The following is an 18,359-nucleotide window of genomic DNA, read 5'->3' as shown; positions in this document are numbered from 1 at the left end:
TTTTTCTTTTTTTTCTTTGGGGGTGGGGGAGGAGGGTGGTGTTAAGTTTTTGATAACAACATCAGTTCCATTTTATACCTTGGTTCAGAGTCAGAGGGGAGGATTATTCGATGAAAGGTGTTATATTGAGGCTTTTAGAGGAATATGTTAATAGTACCATTTGACTTAAAGCATTTAGTTGTTGCGAAGGGCGGTTAACACCCCACTATGTTAAGATTGTTGTTATAAACATAGAGTTATCTTCATCAGTCAGGTATTGGATGTTAATATGAAGAATTGAGGCTCTAGAGTGTTAACAGATAGCCATATACTGTATTTAATATGAATAAAGGGAGATGTTTAGATAACTTGTCTGAGTTCACTTTCTGAAAAATAAAGGGACAAAAGTGTAAAAGCAACTCATAATATATGCTCATATAGGCAATCTTTAGATGGATATTTGTATATTTTAGCTCCTTTATGCTTTAAGAGTGGGTTAAAATTTATATAAACAGTCTTAATTGAAAATTCATATTGTGTGTTAATGGGATGAATGAAAAAGTTTTAATTTACACTAAAATGTTGTATGGTATTTATCAGGTTTTTACAGATGATGATAGATTAATCTTATAAAGAATTACCTATGGGGATGATAAAAAAAGTTCTTTTGAATTTTGTTTTAAATTGAGCTTTGCCCTCCCCCATGATTATGGAGCATCTGTTATCTTTTTTCTAAATCCCAAAGTTATCAGGGTACATCATCTTTGTAAATAAAGTTTTCTGCTACTCTTATCTCAAATCAGCTGTGCGAATTTGATAAAATGTTTTGATGGTTTCCAATGCGAAGATTTTGGTCAGTAAGAACTTAGAGCGATTTGTAGAATGTAGGATTAAATTCACGAATGAAAAAGATTTTACGAAAATTTAATGGATGCTGCCAATGTGGCTCGTATTTGGTAGCGGTAAGTTTTTATGATATTCTAAACTTTTTATTCGCTTGTTGAAATGAGAGATACATTTTAAGTAAAAACATAAACTTTATTAATCTTTTATATACATATGTATAGAGATGGAAGGTAATATTCTTAAAAACTGCAAACTTGTCTAAAAAAAGTTTAAATAAATAATATGTGTACTTTGTCTGCTTGAATAATTCAGATCCTGCATCTGAAGTCATTTTTGAAGTTTAATTTTTTATTTTGACTTTCTTGAGGTTTAATGAAGAAGTCTACCCTAAACTTCTTCAGGATTTGGTGATGTTTACAAGACCTTATTGTTAGTCTTTATATAAACTAAAATTGTATGAAAAAAAATGACTTGATTGCCTTCTCAAATCTTAGTTTAAGTTGATTGATTGATTGATTGATTGATTGATTGATTGATTGATTGATTGATTGATTGATGATTACTTAATGTCCAGTGACATGTGTGTAATGATTACACTTGTAAAATAGACAGTTTTCATTCTTACCTTGAAAAACCGGTCCACTCTTTCTGTAAACATCATATATAATAGCATCAATGCAATTGTTTTTTTTGTTTTTTTTATAATATTTAATTTCAGCAATTGAAATAGGGGGGTGCATAATTATTCAAACATAGTTGAGAATTGTTGTTGGTTGTCATTATGGAGAATAAAAAACTCTCAGACTTGACCAGAAAATACTGGTCTGAGCCTAGAATTAACTGGTCTGAGCCTAGACTGGTCTGAGTATTATGTGAGTAGGCTGAAATTTTATTTATCCATAAAACAGTGAGTGAAGACTGGTGTGTCCATTGACAAATATTACATGTATATTCAGGACTATAAAATCATTCATATGGCAATCCCCTTCTTTGTAATAAATAAGAATAATAATCATTATATTACTTGATATTGAAATATTTCAAAATGTAGGTAAAGTTTCTAAATTATTTAAGTCAACACACAGTGTATTATGCTCATATCAGGCCTTTTTAAGTGCTTTAAATTACAGGATCAGATTTTTCAAACTAAAAAAGTTTTTTTTTATCCTCATTTGGTGTACAAAATATACTGTTACCTACTATGTTCAATAAGTTAAAAAAAAATATTTAAAAATGGGTTAATCAACAGCTTAGATTTTTCCTCGAGGATTTTTCAAGATCAATGAATATATGAGTTTTATGTGCACTGAAAAATATTTAGCACTATGAAATTAAGCAGTATAGAAAATTTGGTAAGAGTTCAAGATCCTGTAATTGTTATGTATGATATAAAATGATTATTGTGTAATGCTTATCAATCAGAATAATCATGTGCTCTCTTAATATGGTTACCAGTTTTAGAGTATCCAGTTTCTGGTTGCTAGGCAGCATTCTTCTGCTGCTGTGCTAAGAATAGATTTTGGCATGTGCCAGTGATAAAAATAGTAAAGAATGTTATTTATTGTTGATGCTGTGAGCTGTCAGATTTATTGATGTAATGATTTGTGTATCATTTAATCTTTTACATAAATGAAATTGTATTCAAGTAAAACATGTCTGCATAAAAAGATTTATGATCATAGACAATATTTAATAAACATAGACAATATTTAATAAAACAAATTGGTAAATTCTATAATGCATAAATTGAAAAAAAAAGTAAATAAAAACATATGAGAAACACATCCAATTTATCATAGAAACCACAGCATCTCAGTAATAAGATATGTCTCTACAATGAAATATTTAAAGCACTCTATGTTTTCAAATTTAAACATTTTAACTGCATTGAGTGGGAATATATTGTACCTAACTTGGTACAGTAGTAGAATTTACGTTTTATCAAGTTATAAAAAATTAATATTTGTACTCATTGTAAATGATTCATATCTTTAAAATATTTTGGAAGACCAATACTAAATAAGAAATGAACTACTTGTATATCAAATACAAGTGGAATTGTTTCCTGTGTACTTGTGAATAAATCACTTTTTGAGGAAGGGGTGTTGTTTTGTGTGTTTATCTGATAAATAGTTTGACAGTTCCCTGTGGTGATAATCAATAATACATTATAGAATTAACACATTTTACTAATTAGATAAGTCTGTAAAATCTTTGTTAAAAGGAGAGCTAGACAGTATAGAGCAATTCATGTCCCTTAATAGTTTATTTGTTGTTAAGTATGGACAATCAGGTAATTTTGCTTTAGTTATTTATTTTTTTAAATTACATTTAATGAAGGTCTTGAGCTGTAGAATTTATTCCCCCCTGAACTAATATTTAGATTTATGATAAAACAACATCCACAGAAGTAATATTTATTTCACACAGCAATAAACATGATAAACAATACACATGTTAATTTTGGGAAAAGTCAATAATTTTTTTGGGGAGATACAATGTACATGCCGATTTTGAACTTTCAATATATTTGTAAAAGTTTTTTATCATAACAACCCTGCATACCCTAGGTATCCACTTTAGGGATTCTATCGTATTGAAGATTTACCAGGCATTGGTTCACTGTTGTTGTAATTTTTTTGAATATATTTGTTTCCATGCATACTTTTTACAGAAATTTTAAACCTTTGTCTTTGCAGGCAAAAGAACAAGAAATCAAACAAATACTCACAAGCGCAGACCAGTACGCAGCGGAAAATACTTCGCAAACGGAAGTCTACGCAGCCATGGCTGACACCCTAGGTGAAGCATGGAAGGAACTTAACAACAAATTGGAGTACAGAGGAATACTTCTAGATGACAGCGTTCATTTCCATCAGAGCGCAGCAGATGTATGTTCTCCACGTTCTATATAAAAAATTCTCATTTTAGACTCAATTTATAATCTTGCTCATATATGTATCAGAGTTATTAAAAAATAGGCCAGCTGCTAAATTGTTTCAGGGGTGTGGAAATATTTGTTGTGACCACTTGTCCCCGGGCAAGTGAAATTGTAAATTTTACTTGTCCGGAAGAAAAATTTCTTGCCCTGGTATTCATGGTCTTTGTTTGTATATTAGAATGATAAAAAGATAAGTGGAGTATATATAGACCACAATGAGCTATAAAAAAAAAACCAAAAACAGCTCTAAATTAAAGAATCTAGAGGCCAATATTGCAATGTTTTTCAATGCTAGCTTACATGAACCTGGGAGATTATATCATGGCTTATATTTTCTTCACTGTGAGCCAGTGCGAAGTTTTAAAGTTAATGAAGGGATGAAAACCAAATAATTGATGAATTACTGAATTGTTGTTTGCACCCCTCCTTTTACCCCCAAAAAAACTTTTGGTGGACCAATTGTAAATTTGAGATTTATTTTAGATACCTAAGCGAAATCAAAATTTTATAGAATTTTAAAATCCTCTATTCTGTTTTTTTTTTCATGATATTTGCGCTTTGCCGCCTCTGATTTCCGTTTCTTGTGAAAACCAAGTTCTTTGCTCAACAATTTTATTTTTTATGAGGCACCTCTTTTCCGTTGGTCAACTTCCGAGCAATGACCTATCTTAAGATGCTTATCGAACTCGACCGGTCATTTAGTTTTCATTCTTGAGAAATCAGTCTTCGAAATTAATAATGACCATTTCCGGTGTACCGCTGCTATAACCTGATCAACGATCCCGGATCAATGGGAAAAAATCACAGAATATGAATTAAACCCGGATCCGCATACCTATTTTTTTTGTTTGATAATCGATCTGTCTTGATCATTGAGTTTTACTAAAACATGTTGTTTTCAGCTTGTTATTTGATATTTTTTCTACTTTTGTGAATGGATTTTGGGGACTTTTCTATATGATTATATAAATCAACAATGTCAAGCATCATTTTTTACATGTCCACGGGCAACAAAGACACAAAAAATTGCTTGCCCGGTCGGTCAACTGTACAAGTCGGGCGAGTCGGCATAGCATTTCCACACCCCTGTGTTTTATATTACAAAAAATTTGAATGGATAAATAAATTGTGTACAAGTTATTCAGCATAGCATTATGTTTTCCATCTGTTTAACTTCAATAGACCTCATTCAAACTTTGATAACTTTTTTCCGTATTTAGTCTAGTTATGCATTTGGTTATAATGCAAATTGATATCTGCATTAATGGGTCTAAAATTGATATAAATGGTGGATTCAAGTTTTGGGGATTCCTGCACTTTACCATGAAATATTTCCTGAAACCATATTTGAAATTTTGGATAAGAGGAGAAGGGGGGGGGGGGGGGGGGGGGGGGGTACTAATGAGAACTAGACTCAAGTAAATCTGTATGTCACTTGTTCTTATCTTAATTGATGATGAACAGTCATGTGGACAGCTAAAATGTTTGCTTTGTTTAAACATCCTTTAGAGTTTATGCACAGTAAAGAAAATTAAATGATGTAATCCTCATATTGTTAAATGTAGCTGTATTTTATTAACTCATGTTGATCTTTTCAGTTTTCGTCAAAGATGGAGCAAGCACAGAGCAAATTTTCGTCCACCTACCCGACACAAGATGTCAACACAGCTCGCCGTTTGCTTCAACAACACCAAGATATCAAAAGAAGTAAGCAGATCTTATGATTTATTATATAATGTAGTAATTACTATTATGAAAATTTATAAATAAAAAGACATCTTAAGAAAATATCAATAAGACTAAGGCCTAATATGGAACATCATCCAAGAGTTAACATTAAGTAAGCACTGTATGGTATTAAACTATTTCCTACTAATTTGAAAAAGAAAAATGTTTACCATCAGTTTCTTCTAAATAAGCCACGAAATGATAAGATTTAAAACTGAGGTGCAAATTATAAGACAGTAGCAAAATGTATGTTCGATGTATTTGAGGATTTGTAAAGGGAAATGTTTTAAGAGGTTCAATTTTTTAATCTCAGTGTTTTGATTTGATCATATCATTGTTAATGCATTATTTTTTAAGGTATCCTCGAATCTTCAAAGACAACTCACGACATAGGACATTCACTAGTACGACGCATCCAAGATATGGGTATGCATGCGGACTTACAAAACAGACATGCCACAACTGCGGCATGCTATGGTATAGAACATGTATTAGAACTACTACAAGATCGAAGAAGACGACTCGAAGAAATATGGGAACAGCGCCGGATACAACTGGAGCAATGTTTACAACTGTGCCAGCTTGATCAGGAGGTCAACAAAGTAAGTCGTCTTTATGAAGATATGATTCGAAATCAGTGATTTGTAGAAGAAAAAAGTAAAAATGGATAATTACTTGTTTAGCAAGTTATGAACAAAAAGGTTGCATTGTGTATATGTCAATAAGACAGAATCCTAACAACACATGAAAATAAAAAAGACATGTAGCCCTTCTAGGAATCATTATATGACCATGACTAGGATTTATGAAGAAAGTTAAAAATGTTGTTGATGGTGATATAGAAAATATTAAATTATCTATGCAATTTTGTATCAACATTTCAAATATGTAGTGTCATTAGATACATTTGATATTTAATATGAAGAATTTAATCCTAAACTGAGTCAGTAAAAAGTAAAATGCTTTTTAGATACTTGACTGGTTCCGGCAAACTGGTTTCAGTTACCTCCAGAACACAGATCTCGGTGATTGTCATCAACGTTCCCAGATCATACAACAAGAACACTACAGATTTGAGACACAAGCCAAAGTAAGTTTATTATAGTTTACATTACACACAGATTTTATGAACAGCAGTGTGCCTAACTAACCTCAAATAGTATTTTTGATGAAAATTTAGTATTAAAAATGCCTTTCACTACAGTTATGATAAAAAATGCTAAAACTTCTTCCAAGATTTTGAGACAACTTGCATAAATGTGGTCAAGTCAATTATATGCTAACATTTGTTTTAAAAAAAGGAACTAGTAAAAAATACACATACTGAGAGTAAAAAATGTTTTTGAAAGTGATTGCACAAACTTTTGTGATATTATAGCATTAATGACTTGACAAGTTTTAAAGGTACAATTCCAATTTTTGCTTCTGTTTAATGTCATACAGAAATTGCCCTAAAAACAATGTTCTAGGGATTGGGGGTGCACACTAACTTCTTATCTCAAAGTTACAATTACAAGTTTCCACAAGTTTGAATATGGATGTTCAGTGATTATCTGGATATCTGCCCTTGTAAATATTAAGTGGGTTCCAGCAGGAAGATATTGTGTGCTGCATTTTGGAAAAATTATCAAACTAAGGCAAAAACCTTAAGTGATTAGATTATAATTTAATTTTGGATGTAACACGTCTTCTGATTGGCTGAGAGAATTTTGTTTATCAGCTCATAGACATAATTTTGTCATGCGACCGTGACGTTATCAACGTTTTTTTCATGATTTACTCCTTAAAAATGGAATTTAGCATTAAATTATAAGGAATGATTGTAATATTTTTTCCGTCTATTGGAAATAACATAAAAAATGTGGTGCACACTGTTAAATAACCTGCTACGCGCGTTATTCAGTGTGCACCACATTTTTTATGTTATTTCTTCATAGACAGAAAAAATATTACAGTCATTCATTAAAAAACAAAACAAAAAAAGAAGTTGAACCATTAGTCTTGAAATAAAAGAGTCTATGTAAATTTTCATGTTTAGTTTTGCAAGTTTTTTAAGTTATAAAGATATTTGTGTATTAGTAATATTTGGATAAAATTTACTTTCAGGAAATACAAGAGACTGTCTTGCGGCTGGTACGAACAGCTGACCAGCTTCTCCGCCGGTCCAAACTGGATGTCGAGGGCGTGAGACAAAGGCTACAGGCAGTTGACACAGAATGTGAAAACTTTATGATCAGACTGGACACACGACGAAAGAACATCACTATGGCAACATCATTCTTTGAACAAACAGAATCGGTGAGTTTTTAAAACTTTTGCTATCATATCTAATAAGTTTGTTGTGTTCTGTGCCCATTTAGCCTGTTAATGGATCCTAAAAATGTTTTGCAACTTTTAACAACTAGGAAAATAACAGCTTAAAGCATTTGACCTATATAAGAATAATTCTAAGCTGTTTGCAGTTTTACAGTATATGATGAATACCACTGTTTTTTTACAGGCTCTAACAAGATTGGACCAGGTTGAAGTTCAGCTTAACACCATGGACTTACCTAGGAACAGTGCAGAGCTAGCAGACAGGCATTCACAATTGTCTAATGCCATCATGGAGATCTCATCTCCACCTCTACGTGATGGTCGTATCCTACTTGAGAGGGTCAGTAGGGACGACTGTGGAGCTGATGGCATCAGACGATTAGTAAGTATTGGATTTTACTACAACCACCACTTCTATCTCCACCTTTGTCCAGTTGTTCTTTCCAATGAGGTTGTGGGGTTATCATATGGGTAAAAGGCATTAAGAAATAATTGAGTTCTTTTTTTTATTACAGAGTATTAATTTTTCCTTCCTGATTACAAATTAAAATTTCTCTTAATGGCATATTTTTTGCCCCGATTGGCTCAATTTCTTTTGTGTAATCTTCTTGTGAAGGTCAGTGGTTCTCTCAAGACATTTGTCTTTCAGCAATAAAAACTGTCCACCAGGATATATCCAAGAATGCTGAAAGAGGGGTTCAATATCACCAATCAATCATGTAATCTTTGCATAAAAGAATGATGAATATTATTGAAGAATAATTGATTATGATTTAATTTTACAGCTTGCCCAACTGCAAGACCGCTGCACAAGACTGGAGTCCCTGTGCAAGGCTAGAAGGGCAGAGGCGTGGGAGAGAAGCCAGGCCTATCTACATTTCCAGGAGAAATTTACCAGTGTTAGTATTTTTTGTGATACCAGTATTAAATTAATTAATATGTTTTGTCACATATAATTAGATCTAAAACTTTAAGAAAATTAATGGAAATATTGGCCAGTTTTGTTATATTTTTCTATTTTTGTAATATGTTACAAATGAAAAAAAAATGACGGTCCAGACATATTGAACTAATGTGTAATTGATCAAAACCTTCATTTCAACCCACTTTATTAAACATGTCTATGGAACAAAATCCTTTTCACAAATTTAAATGCCTATGGGAAATTTCATAATTTTTACACTTAAAAGAAAATTATGACACAACAAACCTATTGCACCAACCAAATCTGTTATCATTATTAATTAATTGCAACATTTTGGTGTATGCTCTTAAAAAATATGTAAAAAAAAATTTCCCTAAAATACGGTAGTGAAAAAATAAAAACACTAAAATAAGTTTCTAAAATTCAAAAAACCAATGGCAAAAATAAAAAAGTTGAAAGTTCATTATTTCTACAATACATTTTATTCAATTGCAGTTGCAGACGTGGCTCCTACAAATAGGTCAGGCTACTCTCAGTCGACATGCAGACTTGGGAACTCGCCTTGAATCAGCAGAGGATTTCCTAGAAATTCATGAACAATTAGACCAAGACATAAGAGTAAGTCACTAAGCTTCAAACAATTAGACCAAAACATAAGAGTTAGTTATTGGGCATTAAACAATAAATTGAACCGTAAGAGTTAGTCACAGGGAATAAAACTAGTAGACCAAGACATTAGATAAGTTACTTTGCATAAGATAATTAGACCAAGACATAAGAGTAAGTCACTGGGCTTAAAACTATTAGGCCAAAACATAAGAGTTAGTCACTTGGCATAAAACAAGTAGAACAAGACATTAGAGTTAGCTAATGTGCATAAAATAAGTAGACCCAAGACATAAGAGTAATTTACTGGGCATAAAACAATTAGACCAAAACATAAGAGCTAGTCACTGGACATAAAAAGAGTAGACCAAGACATAAGTGTAAATTACTATGCAGAAAATAAGTAGACCAAGACATAAGAGTAAGTCACTGGGCATTGATCAATTTGACTAAGACATTAGGAGTAAGTGGATGGGAATAAAACAAGTAGACCCAAAACATAAGAGTAAGTGGATTGGCATAAAACAATTTGACCAAGACATAAGAGTAAGTCACTGGGCATAAAACAATTTGACCAAGGCATAAGAGTATGTCACTGGGCATTAAACAATTTGGCTATGACCTCAGAGTAAGTTGCTGGGGATAAAATAAGTAGACCAAGACGTAAGAGTAAGTCACTGGGCATAAAACAATTTGACTAAGACATAAGAGTATGTCTCTGTGCTTAGAACAGTTGGACAAAAACATAAAGAGTAAGTCACTGGGCATGAAATAATTAGACAAAGACATTAAAGTAAGTCACTGGGCAGAAAAGAAAACAATAAGACAAAGACATAGGAGTGAGTCAATGGGCATAAAAGTAATTTATGTAATTGTTTTTCAGGACAAGAATTCAGATTTAGAGGCCTTGTTTGAGGCAGGAGTTAACCTGGTCAAGTCAGGGGACCAGGAAGCTCATAATGCCGCAGAGAAGGTTGACACCCTGCACCAACAGATGCAGAGAATTCACCGTGTCATAGAATTCAGAATAACCTTGTCTCTAGTCTATCTATCATTCCACAAGAAAGTACAGCAGGTTAGTATACTATTTGACAGTGATCTGTTTAAAAATAAAACATGAACAGTATTAATGCTGTGACTTAATCTGATAATACTTGCTTGATAAATGGCTGTATGGTGACTTCAAGATACTTTTTGTTCAACTTATGTTTTTTGTTTACTAACTAATTTTATTCAAAGATCAACTAACTGTAAATCAACAGTAATTACATTGTGGACTTTCAAAGTAAAATAAACTCTTGTTTTGGCTTCCTTCGTCATCTCCAGTCACATTTAATAGGGTCTTGAAATTATCAAAAAAAGATTTAATATCAGCTCACTATGACTTTCATACCCTTATTAATGAGATAATGTTAAGTCTGTTTTTTTACAAAATTCACAAAAAGTTTATTTCTAATTTTCAGTGTATTTAAAGAATTTATGTTAGCTGTTAGTAACAAAGTGGAAATTAAGTGTCAAACAGAAAATATTGATTAATAGATTGATACTCGTAAATATCTGCTAGAATGGTGTAAAGTTTAAAATATCTTTTCAGTTCCAAAATAATGCTGGAGGCTTGGAGCATATCTTGAAATCAGAAAAGGAACATTTACAAGATTTGACAGACTCAGCTGTCCAGCACACACAAGAACTGTGGAACATCACATCACAACAATATCATGAAGTGGATGACAAAGGAAGAGAATTCCTAAGCAAAACCTCCACAGTTAGTACAACCCTCCTCCCTTTTGATTGTATGATAGAGATATTGTTCTTTATGTCAACAGAAAGACTGAATTTCATTTATTTTTGTTGATTTGTAATGCTGTATTCAAAACACTAATTTAGTGGCATATGTGCACAATTATATGCAATGTATAAAGATATTACTAAGAGCAGTACATATTTCACTTCATCACCTAACATATGCCTATTTGCTGTATATTTTATACCACTGTTGATAGAATTGATGTATTTGGGTAATTGGGAAAATATTTGTTCTACTGGGATAGAATGGAAGAAGAGTCAGTAATTTAATCAAATATGTATCAAAAGTCTATAAAATAAGTATAAATGGCACACCCTTATATGAAGATATTTGTAGGAAGATGAGACATAACAAATTATATTTTTTGGAAAACTTTTCCATAAATTAACATTTAAACAATTAAGAAATTTTGTGAAACACTGCAATTTTAATCTTAAAATATGTGGAAATCCTGATGGAAATTAATAATAATTCAGATGAATGTTTTCAATTTTTGCAGATCAATGATGATTCATCATTGAACATTAAACAAGCTGTATTGATTGTGGAGAGAATCATGACAGAAACACGAGAAACCATGACGACTTTGACAACCACATGGGAGTCATGGCAACAGAAAGTATCCTCCAGCCGGCAGTTTAAAACCCAATGGCACCAATTTATACAAGATGCCAGAAAGGTAAAATTTCACTACTAATATACAGCCACATTTCTTTTTATTTTACAATTTACAACTAGCTTGTTCACTTAGATGTAAATTATCAGTCAAATGGAAATTGTACTTTTATGACAAAATGTACTGTAGTAAATTTGATTGGAATAGATAAAAAGATTGAATAATTGTGAATACAGTAAAGTGTATGAAATTTACTTTCTGCTAAGGAGAAATTGTGAATGTACTGTAAATTCAGAAATTATTGCGATGTTTTTATTATTGCGAAAATGCCACAGGGTTATAATCGCAATAATTTAAACTCGCATTTTGAATTTTTTTATATGAATTAAACAGGATTTATTCTCAATATCCCATAAATTAAAATCGCATTTTAGTCTAAAATGACAAAATCGCAATAATAAATGCACGCAATAATTTCTGAATTTACTGTAGTTTTTGAACGCTTGTTGCATTTTCAGATATATGACAGTATATGAACGCAATGAATAATGTTTATACAAAAGATTGTTTTGTAGCTTTAAGTTGAATATTTGAACTGTTTCCACTGGGTATAGTTCACAGTTTTTTTTATACTAAAAATAAATATACAGAAAAAAAAGACTTGCAAAATGGTAAAATAAAATCCCATGTTCTCAATTGCTTAGCCTGATTGATTTTAGCTTTCTTAGCAGAAAGTTGCTTAGCTTGATTGATGGTTGCTTTCTTAACATCCAGAAAGTTGCTTAGGAAAGTTATTTCGTAAACTTTCATAAGAAATATACGTCTGAAATCTTAAGGTGACTTGTCTTTTTCAGACAATAGATTGGGTGATGAGTGTTGAGAATGAGTTTTTCCCCGTAATCGCTGGTGAACTTGGAACCTCGGTGGAAACAGTTAAACATTATGAAAAATGTCTGGATGAATTCAGTCCAGTTTTTCAGGTAGGATTAATTTGTAATTATTTTTACCTTTCAGTCTATCGACAAGTGTATGAAGATGGAGAAAGATTTCTTTTTCCCAAATATTGGTGGTTACCTTGGCAACTCATCAGCTACTGCTGAGGAAATGCAGATAAAATGCCAAGAGTTTGAACCTTTGTACATGGTATGGACTTTACTGTTTTCAAGATAATAGTTTAATTTTTAGTTTTTGTGAGATGACTACCAAACTGGTGTGAAAGGCCTCAGAATAGAACCATAAGATTTTCACTTAATTTTTTAATGTAATGATGAGAAGGGATAGATAAAGTTTATAGATCAATCATTTTTATTGAAAAACTATTCTATATTAACAATGGAATGATTCCTTAAATTTCTTATTGTTTCACATTTAAAGGAATTTGTTGTCAAAGGCTCTAGGGTTATCCAAAACATATGTCATTACAATTGAAACAGAAAATGTAAGTGGTATATTATGTCATTACCATTGAAACAGTAAATGTAAGTGGTATAGTATGTCATTACCATTGAAACAGTAAATGTAAGTGGTATAGTATGTCATTACCATTGAAACAGTAAATGTAAGTGGTATAGTATGTCATTACCATTGAAACAGTAAATGTAAGTGGTATAGTATGTCATTACCATTGAAACAGTAAATGTAAGTGGTATAGTATGTCATTACCATTGAAACAGTAAATGTAAGTGGTATAGTATGTCATTACTATTGAGGCAGTAAATGTAAGTGGTATAGTACCGTAGAAAGGCTTGTATAGTCCGCGGTTTTATTCTCCAAAATTGGACCTTCCAGACGGGGTGCGGACTATAGAGTACAATAAGCAAGAAATAAGAGACAAATTTCAATTTCGCGGGCGAGGTGGTTTGTTTATGTTCCGCCATCTTTGTTATTTATATTGTAGAGGGTGCTCTTATCATTTTTCAAACTAATAATTTTAACTCATCCATATTAATAAGTTATTTCTATTAATATCAAATTAATACTGATAAATATAAAAACTAAACCTTTCATTACAAATTTCTCGTTTCTTTTCAATGCATTGGTTGAAATAAACTGGTATCTGCTTGATTGTAACGATACAAACATAGTGAAAAAAACAACCGTAAACCAGCTTAGAATTTGTAAACTACAAAACGTAATCGGTTATTGTTCGTTCCGTTTTGGTGTTTCATACTGACTAATATGGTTTGTATTAGCTTAAGACCCTTCAAACATTAATGTGATAGATATATTAAAAGACTGTTTTACAAAAGGATGGAACTGTTTTACTTTCAAAGTCTTATTATAGTGATATCTGTTATGTACGGATTTCGACTCTCACCGGTTAATTTCTTCTTTTACACATGCTTTTTAAACTTCCTGTTTAAACATAGGTTTCTAAATTGTTTTTTAAGTGAATTAAACTTATTTTAACAATCATGAAGCGTTCTAGAATCATTTACAAGCAGTTTCAGCTTCTGTTTGATGATGGAAAACAGATTTTTCCAAGAAAATACCGCAAACAACCGCACAGGATTTGAAATTACCGGAGTTTCATTAGACCTTTTCTAACAGTTACAAAAAGTTTTTTTACCTAAAATTTCGTGGGGAGAAGGGGGTGCGGACTATGTACCAGTGCGAACTATACAAGCCTTTCTACAGTATGTCATTACCATTGAAACAGTAAATGTAAGAGGTATAGTATGTCATTACCATTGACACAGTAAATGTAAGTTGTATAGTATGTCATTACCATGGAAACAGTAAATGTAAGTGGTATAGATTCTTTTCTTATTGTTTTACAGAAAGGGCTAGAAGAATTGGAAAACCATATGACAACAGGAGAGATGCTCCTAATGAAAGGTGACACAAGAGGTCAACTGGATCAAATCATGAATGAACTGACTAAAGTCTATCATCGATTTAAAGCCCGAATACATGAGTATCATATACTGGTCAAAATGACGATACAATTCTTCAGAAATCTTGATCAGGTAATGTCTAATATACTTGTCAAATTGGCAATGTTGATGAACGATACATAATAGGTTAATTGATATTTTTTACAAGCTTTTTTCATGTTTTAGCTTCAGAATTTAAACAAAAAGTACAATTCTTAAAATATACTGTAAATTCAGAAATTATTGCATGCATTTATTATTGCGATTTTTGAAAAATTAACAAAAATGCGAGTTTAATTGTTGCGATTTAAGGAAAAACAACATAAAGATATATGTATTTTATATCTGAATACGAGTTCTTATTATTTCGATACTCAAGTAGTTGCATTATTCCCATTAATAAAAACCTCGCAATAATTTCTGAATTTACAATATATAGAATACAGAACCAAGTCGTGTTAAAAATATACTTTTTATTCAACATATCAACTATTCATTTAGCCTTGATAAGAGAAAATAAAGATACAATGGCTAAGTAAATAAGAGAATATAGAATGTTGTATTTAATGTTGTAAATGAATATAAATACGAATACAAATATTTTATTTAACCAATCAATGGCCTTTAAAAAGGCATGTTACATATAACAATTATAGATTTAAATAGACATAAGTAAAGGAACAATACTAATGATGATATGCAACTTACCATAGAAGTTTTTTCTAATTTTAAATATTTATTACAAAACAATGGCACAGTGTTGCATATGTCGTCATGTTTATGTGTATGAAACCAAAGAAATATGTTTTCTGCATCTACATTTCTGAAATTAATGCATATTTTTAAAGCAGAATCTAAAATAATTATACCTATAAACTAAATTTGATGTGTTTTGTTATAAAATGGTTTTTCTCTGCAGTTGGACAAACTGATAGAAAAGACTGAACAAGAATATAGTCTGTCTAACTTGCCGGCAGATTTAACACATGCAGAGAAAATGTTGGAGGAACACAAACGTAAAAAACAAGAAGTATCAAGTCTTATCAACTACACCGCTGATGAAGGAGAGAAAATTGTTGTCAGAGTACGACAAACTGTAAGTAAAAAAATCTTTTACCAATTGTTTTCTTAATAATATTACTCTTTCCACAGTACAGACTTTTGCACTAAAGTTTCATAAAGCAAACAATAATCAATCCATATATTAGAGCTTAAGAGAAAATGCTTTATCAAAATTGTGAAAAGAGGCGCTTAAATTTGGAGAAAAAACCAAGGATGTTAATAGATATTGAATAAACCTTGATAGATTGAAAAAAAGTTTTTATTTGATAGCTTAGTGACAAATATGATATTCGTACCATATGAAAGAAAAATAATGTTGGAATATAATACTTTACTGATTTTTATACGACCGCAAAAATTAAAATTTTTTTGGTCGTATATTGGTATGACGTTGGCATCGACGTTGTCGTCGTCGTCTGGTGTCGTCCGAAGACACATTGGTTTTCGCACTCTAACTTTAGTTTAAGTGAATGGATCTCCATGAAATTTTACCATAAGGTTCAATACCACGAAAGGAAGGTTGGGATTGATTTTGGGGGTTATGGTACCAACAGTTAAGGAATTAGGGGCCAAAAATAAGCATTTTTGTAACTTCCAGACAATAACTTGTATGTAAGTGTATGGATCTCTCTGACATTGTACCACAAGGTTCCATATCACAAAGGGAAGGCTGTAATTGATTTTGGGGGTAATTGCCTCAAAATTTTAGGAATTAGGGGCCAAAAAAGGGGCAAAAAACAAGCATTTTTCTAGTTTCATGACAATAACTTGTGTGTAAGTGTTTGGATATTTCTGAAATTGTACTACAAGGTTCCATATCACAAAGTGAAAGCTGGAATTGAGTTTGGGGGTAATTGCCCGAAACGTTTAGGAATTGGGGGCCAAAAATAAGCATTTTTCTAGTTTCCAGACAATAACTTGTGTTCAAGTGTATGGATCTCTCTGAAATTGTACTGCAAGGTACCATACCACAAAGGGAAGGCTGGGATTGAGTTTGGGGGTGATGAATCATAAGGGGGTTCAAAAAATTTGGGGGGGGGGATTTTTTTTTTTTCTTTTTTTCCTTTTTTTTTTCTTTTAAAATTTTTCATTTTAAGTTGGTTATTTCTGATTAATATTTAAAAGCAAATAATAATGATATGGTAGGAGATACACACCAAACAGGATGTGTAAATTATTATATAATAATTATTGTGCAATAGCAAGAAATTTTCAATTGCACAGTATTGCACAATAGCAAGAAATCTTCAATTGCACAGTATTGCGCAATAGCAAGAAATCTTCAATTGCACAGTATTGAGCAATAGCAAGAAATATCCAATAGCACAATATTGCGCAATAGCAAGAAATTGTCAATTGTACAGTATTGCACAATAGCAAGAAATATTCAATTGCACAGTATTGTGCAAAAGAAGATACTTCGTATAAATTGCTTATTTCTTGATCAATTTCAATGGGGTTTTATTCTTGAATTCTTGGGGTTCTTTAATATGCTGAATCTAACCGTGTATTAAGTTTTTGGATTTTGGGCCCCGTTTTTAAATTGGTCCACATTGAGGTCCAAAGGGTCCAAAATTTAACTTTGTTTGATTTCATCAAAAATTGAATTATTGGGGTTCTTTGATATGCCGAATCTAACCGTGTATTTAGATTCTTAATTTTTGGTTCCGTCTTCAAATTGGTCTACATTAAGGTCCAAAGGGTCCAAAATTAAACTTAGTTTGATTTTAACAAAAATTGAATTTTTAGGGTTCTTTGATATGCTGAATCTAAACATGTATTTAGATTTTTGATTATGGGCCCAGTTTTCAAGTTGGTCCAAATCGGGGTCCAAAATTAAACTTTGTTTGATTTCAACAAAAATTGAATATATGGGGTTCTTTGATATGCTGAATCTAACCATGTATTTAGATTTTTGATTTTTTGGCCCCGTTATCAACTTTGTCCACATTGAGGTCAAAAGGGTCCAAAATTAAACTTTGTTTGATTTCATCAAAAATTGAATTCTTGGGGTTCTTTGATATGCTGAATCTAACCATGTATTTAGATTTTGGATATTGGACCATAATAGGTGAATGTCCAATTTAAAATTTTTAAGTTCTTAGACCACATTCATTCTGTGTCAGAAACCTATGCTGTGTCAAATATTTAATCACAATCCAAATTCAGAGCTGTATCAAGCTTGAATGTTGTGTCCATACTTGCCCCAACTGTTCAGGGTTCGACCTCTGCGGTCGTATCAAGCTGCGCTCTGCGGAGCATTTTATTGTGTTTTAAAACATCATTTTCCATTGCAGGACGCCGAAGCGGCAGCACAAGAAGATGTAGAGAGAGTGCTGAACGTGACAGCGGAGTATAAACAGCGGTGGAATCAGGCGTGGGAAGACCAAGAAAAACGCCTCAAACAGAATCTCCAGATCTGCCAATTTAATTATGATCTCAGGCAGATTCACTCTGAGATTGACGAACTACATCACCATTTACAAGCCAGACGTGGAAGCTATGGCAACTCATTGCCAGCATCCAAAATGACGTCACAGGCTTTCAAACAATTTGAGATGACAGTTGAGGTAAGTTTTGATATATTTTGTTAATTGTACTTTGTATAAAAAAAACTTGTTCTTCAATATAAATCAACCTTTTTTAAAAAGACTAAC

At 31.9% G+C, this 18,359-nt stretch overlaps 1 protein-coding gene across 1 annotated transcript in view; it reads left to right on the top strand.

The window, feature by feature from the left end:
• The window catches only part of LOC127718789 (titin-like), a 319,779-nt gene that overhangs the window by 48,792 nt on the left and 252,628 nt on the right, over nt 1–18,359 (top strand). Inside the window, exons 20-34 of the mRNA XM_052224839.1 lie at nt 3,525–3,716; nt 5,365–5,473; nt 5,852–6,096; nt 6,465–6,584; nt 7,601–7,792; nt 7,995–8,192; nt 8,596–8,709; nt 9,231–9,353; nt 10,225–10,416; nt 10,936–11,106; nt 11,648–11,827; nt 12,779–12,907; nt 14,545–14,733; nt 15,560–15,736; nt 18,000–18,272. Coding sequence (XP_052080799.1) covers nt 3,525–3,716; nt 5,365–5,473; nt 5,852–6,096; nt 6,465–6,584; nt 7,601–7,792; nt 7,995–8,192; nt 8,596–8,709; nt 9,231–9,353; nt 10,225–10,416; nt 10,936–11,106; nt 11,648–11,827; nt 12,779–12,907; nt 14,545–14,733; nt 15,560–15,736; nt 18,000–18,272 — 2,604 coding nt within the window. The remainder of the gene's footprint in view (nt 1–3,524; nt 3,717–5,364; nt 5,474–5,851; nt 6,097–6,464; nt 6,585–7,600; nt 7,793–7,994; nt 8,193–8,595; nt 8,710–9,230; nt 9,354–10,224; nt 10,417–10,935; nt 11,107–11,647; nt 11,828–12,778; nt 12,908–14,544; nt 14,734–15,559; nt 15,737–17,999; nt 18,273–18,359) is intronic.

Source organism: Mytilus californianus, unplaced genomic scaffold (assembly GCF_021869535.1).
Source record: "Mytilus californianus isolate M0D057914Y unplaced genomic scaffold, xbMytCali1.0.p SCAF_10, whole genome shotgun sequence".
Classification (NCBI taxonomy): Eukaryota; Metazoa; Mollusca; class Bivalvia; order Mytilida; family Mytilidae; genus Mytilus; species Mytilus californianus.
This window is presented reverse-complemented; position numbering and strand designations above follow the sequence as displayed.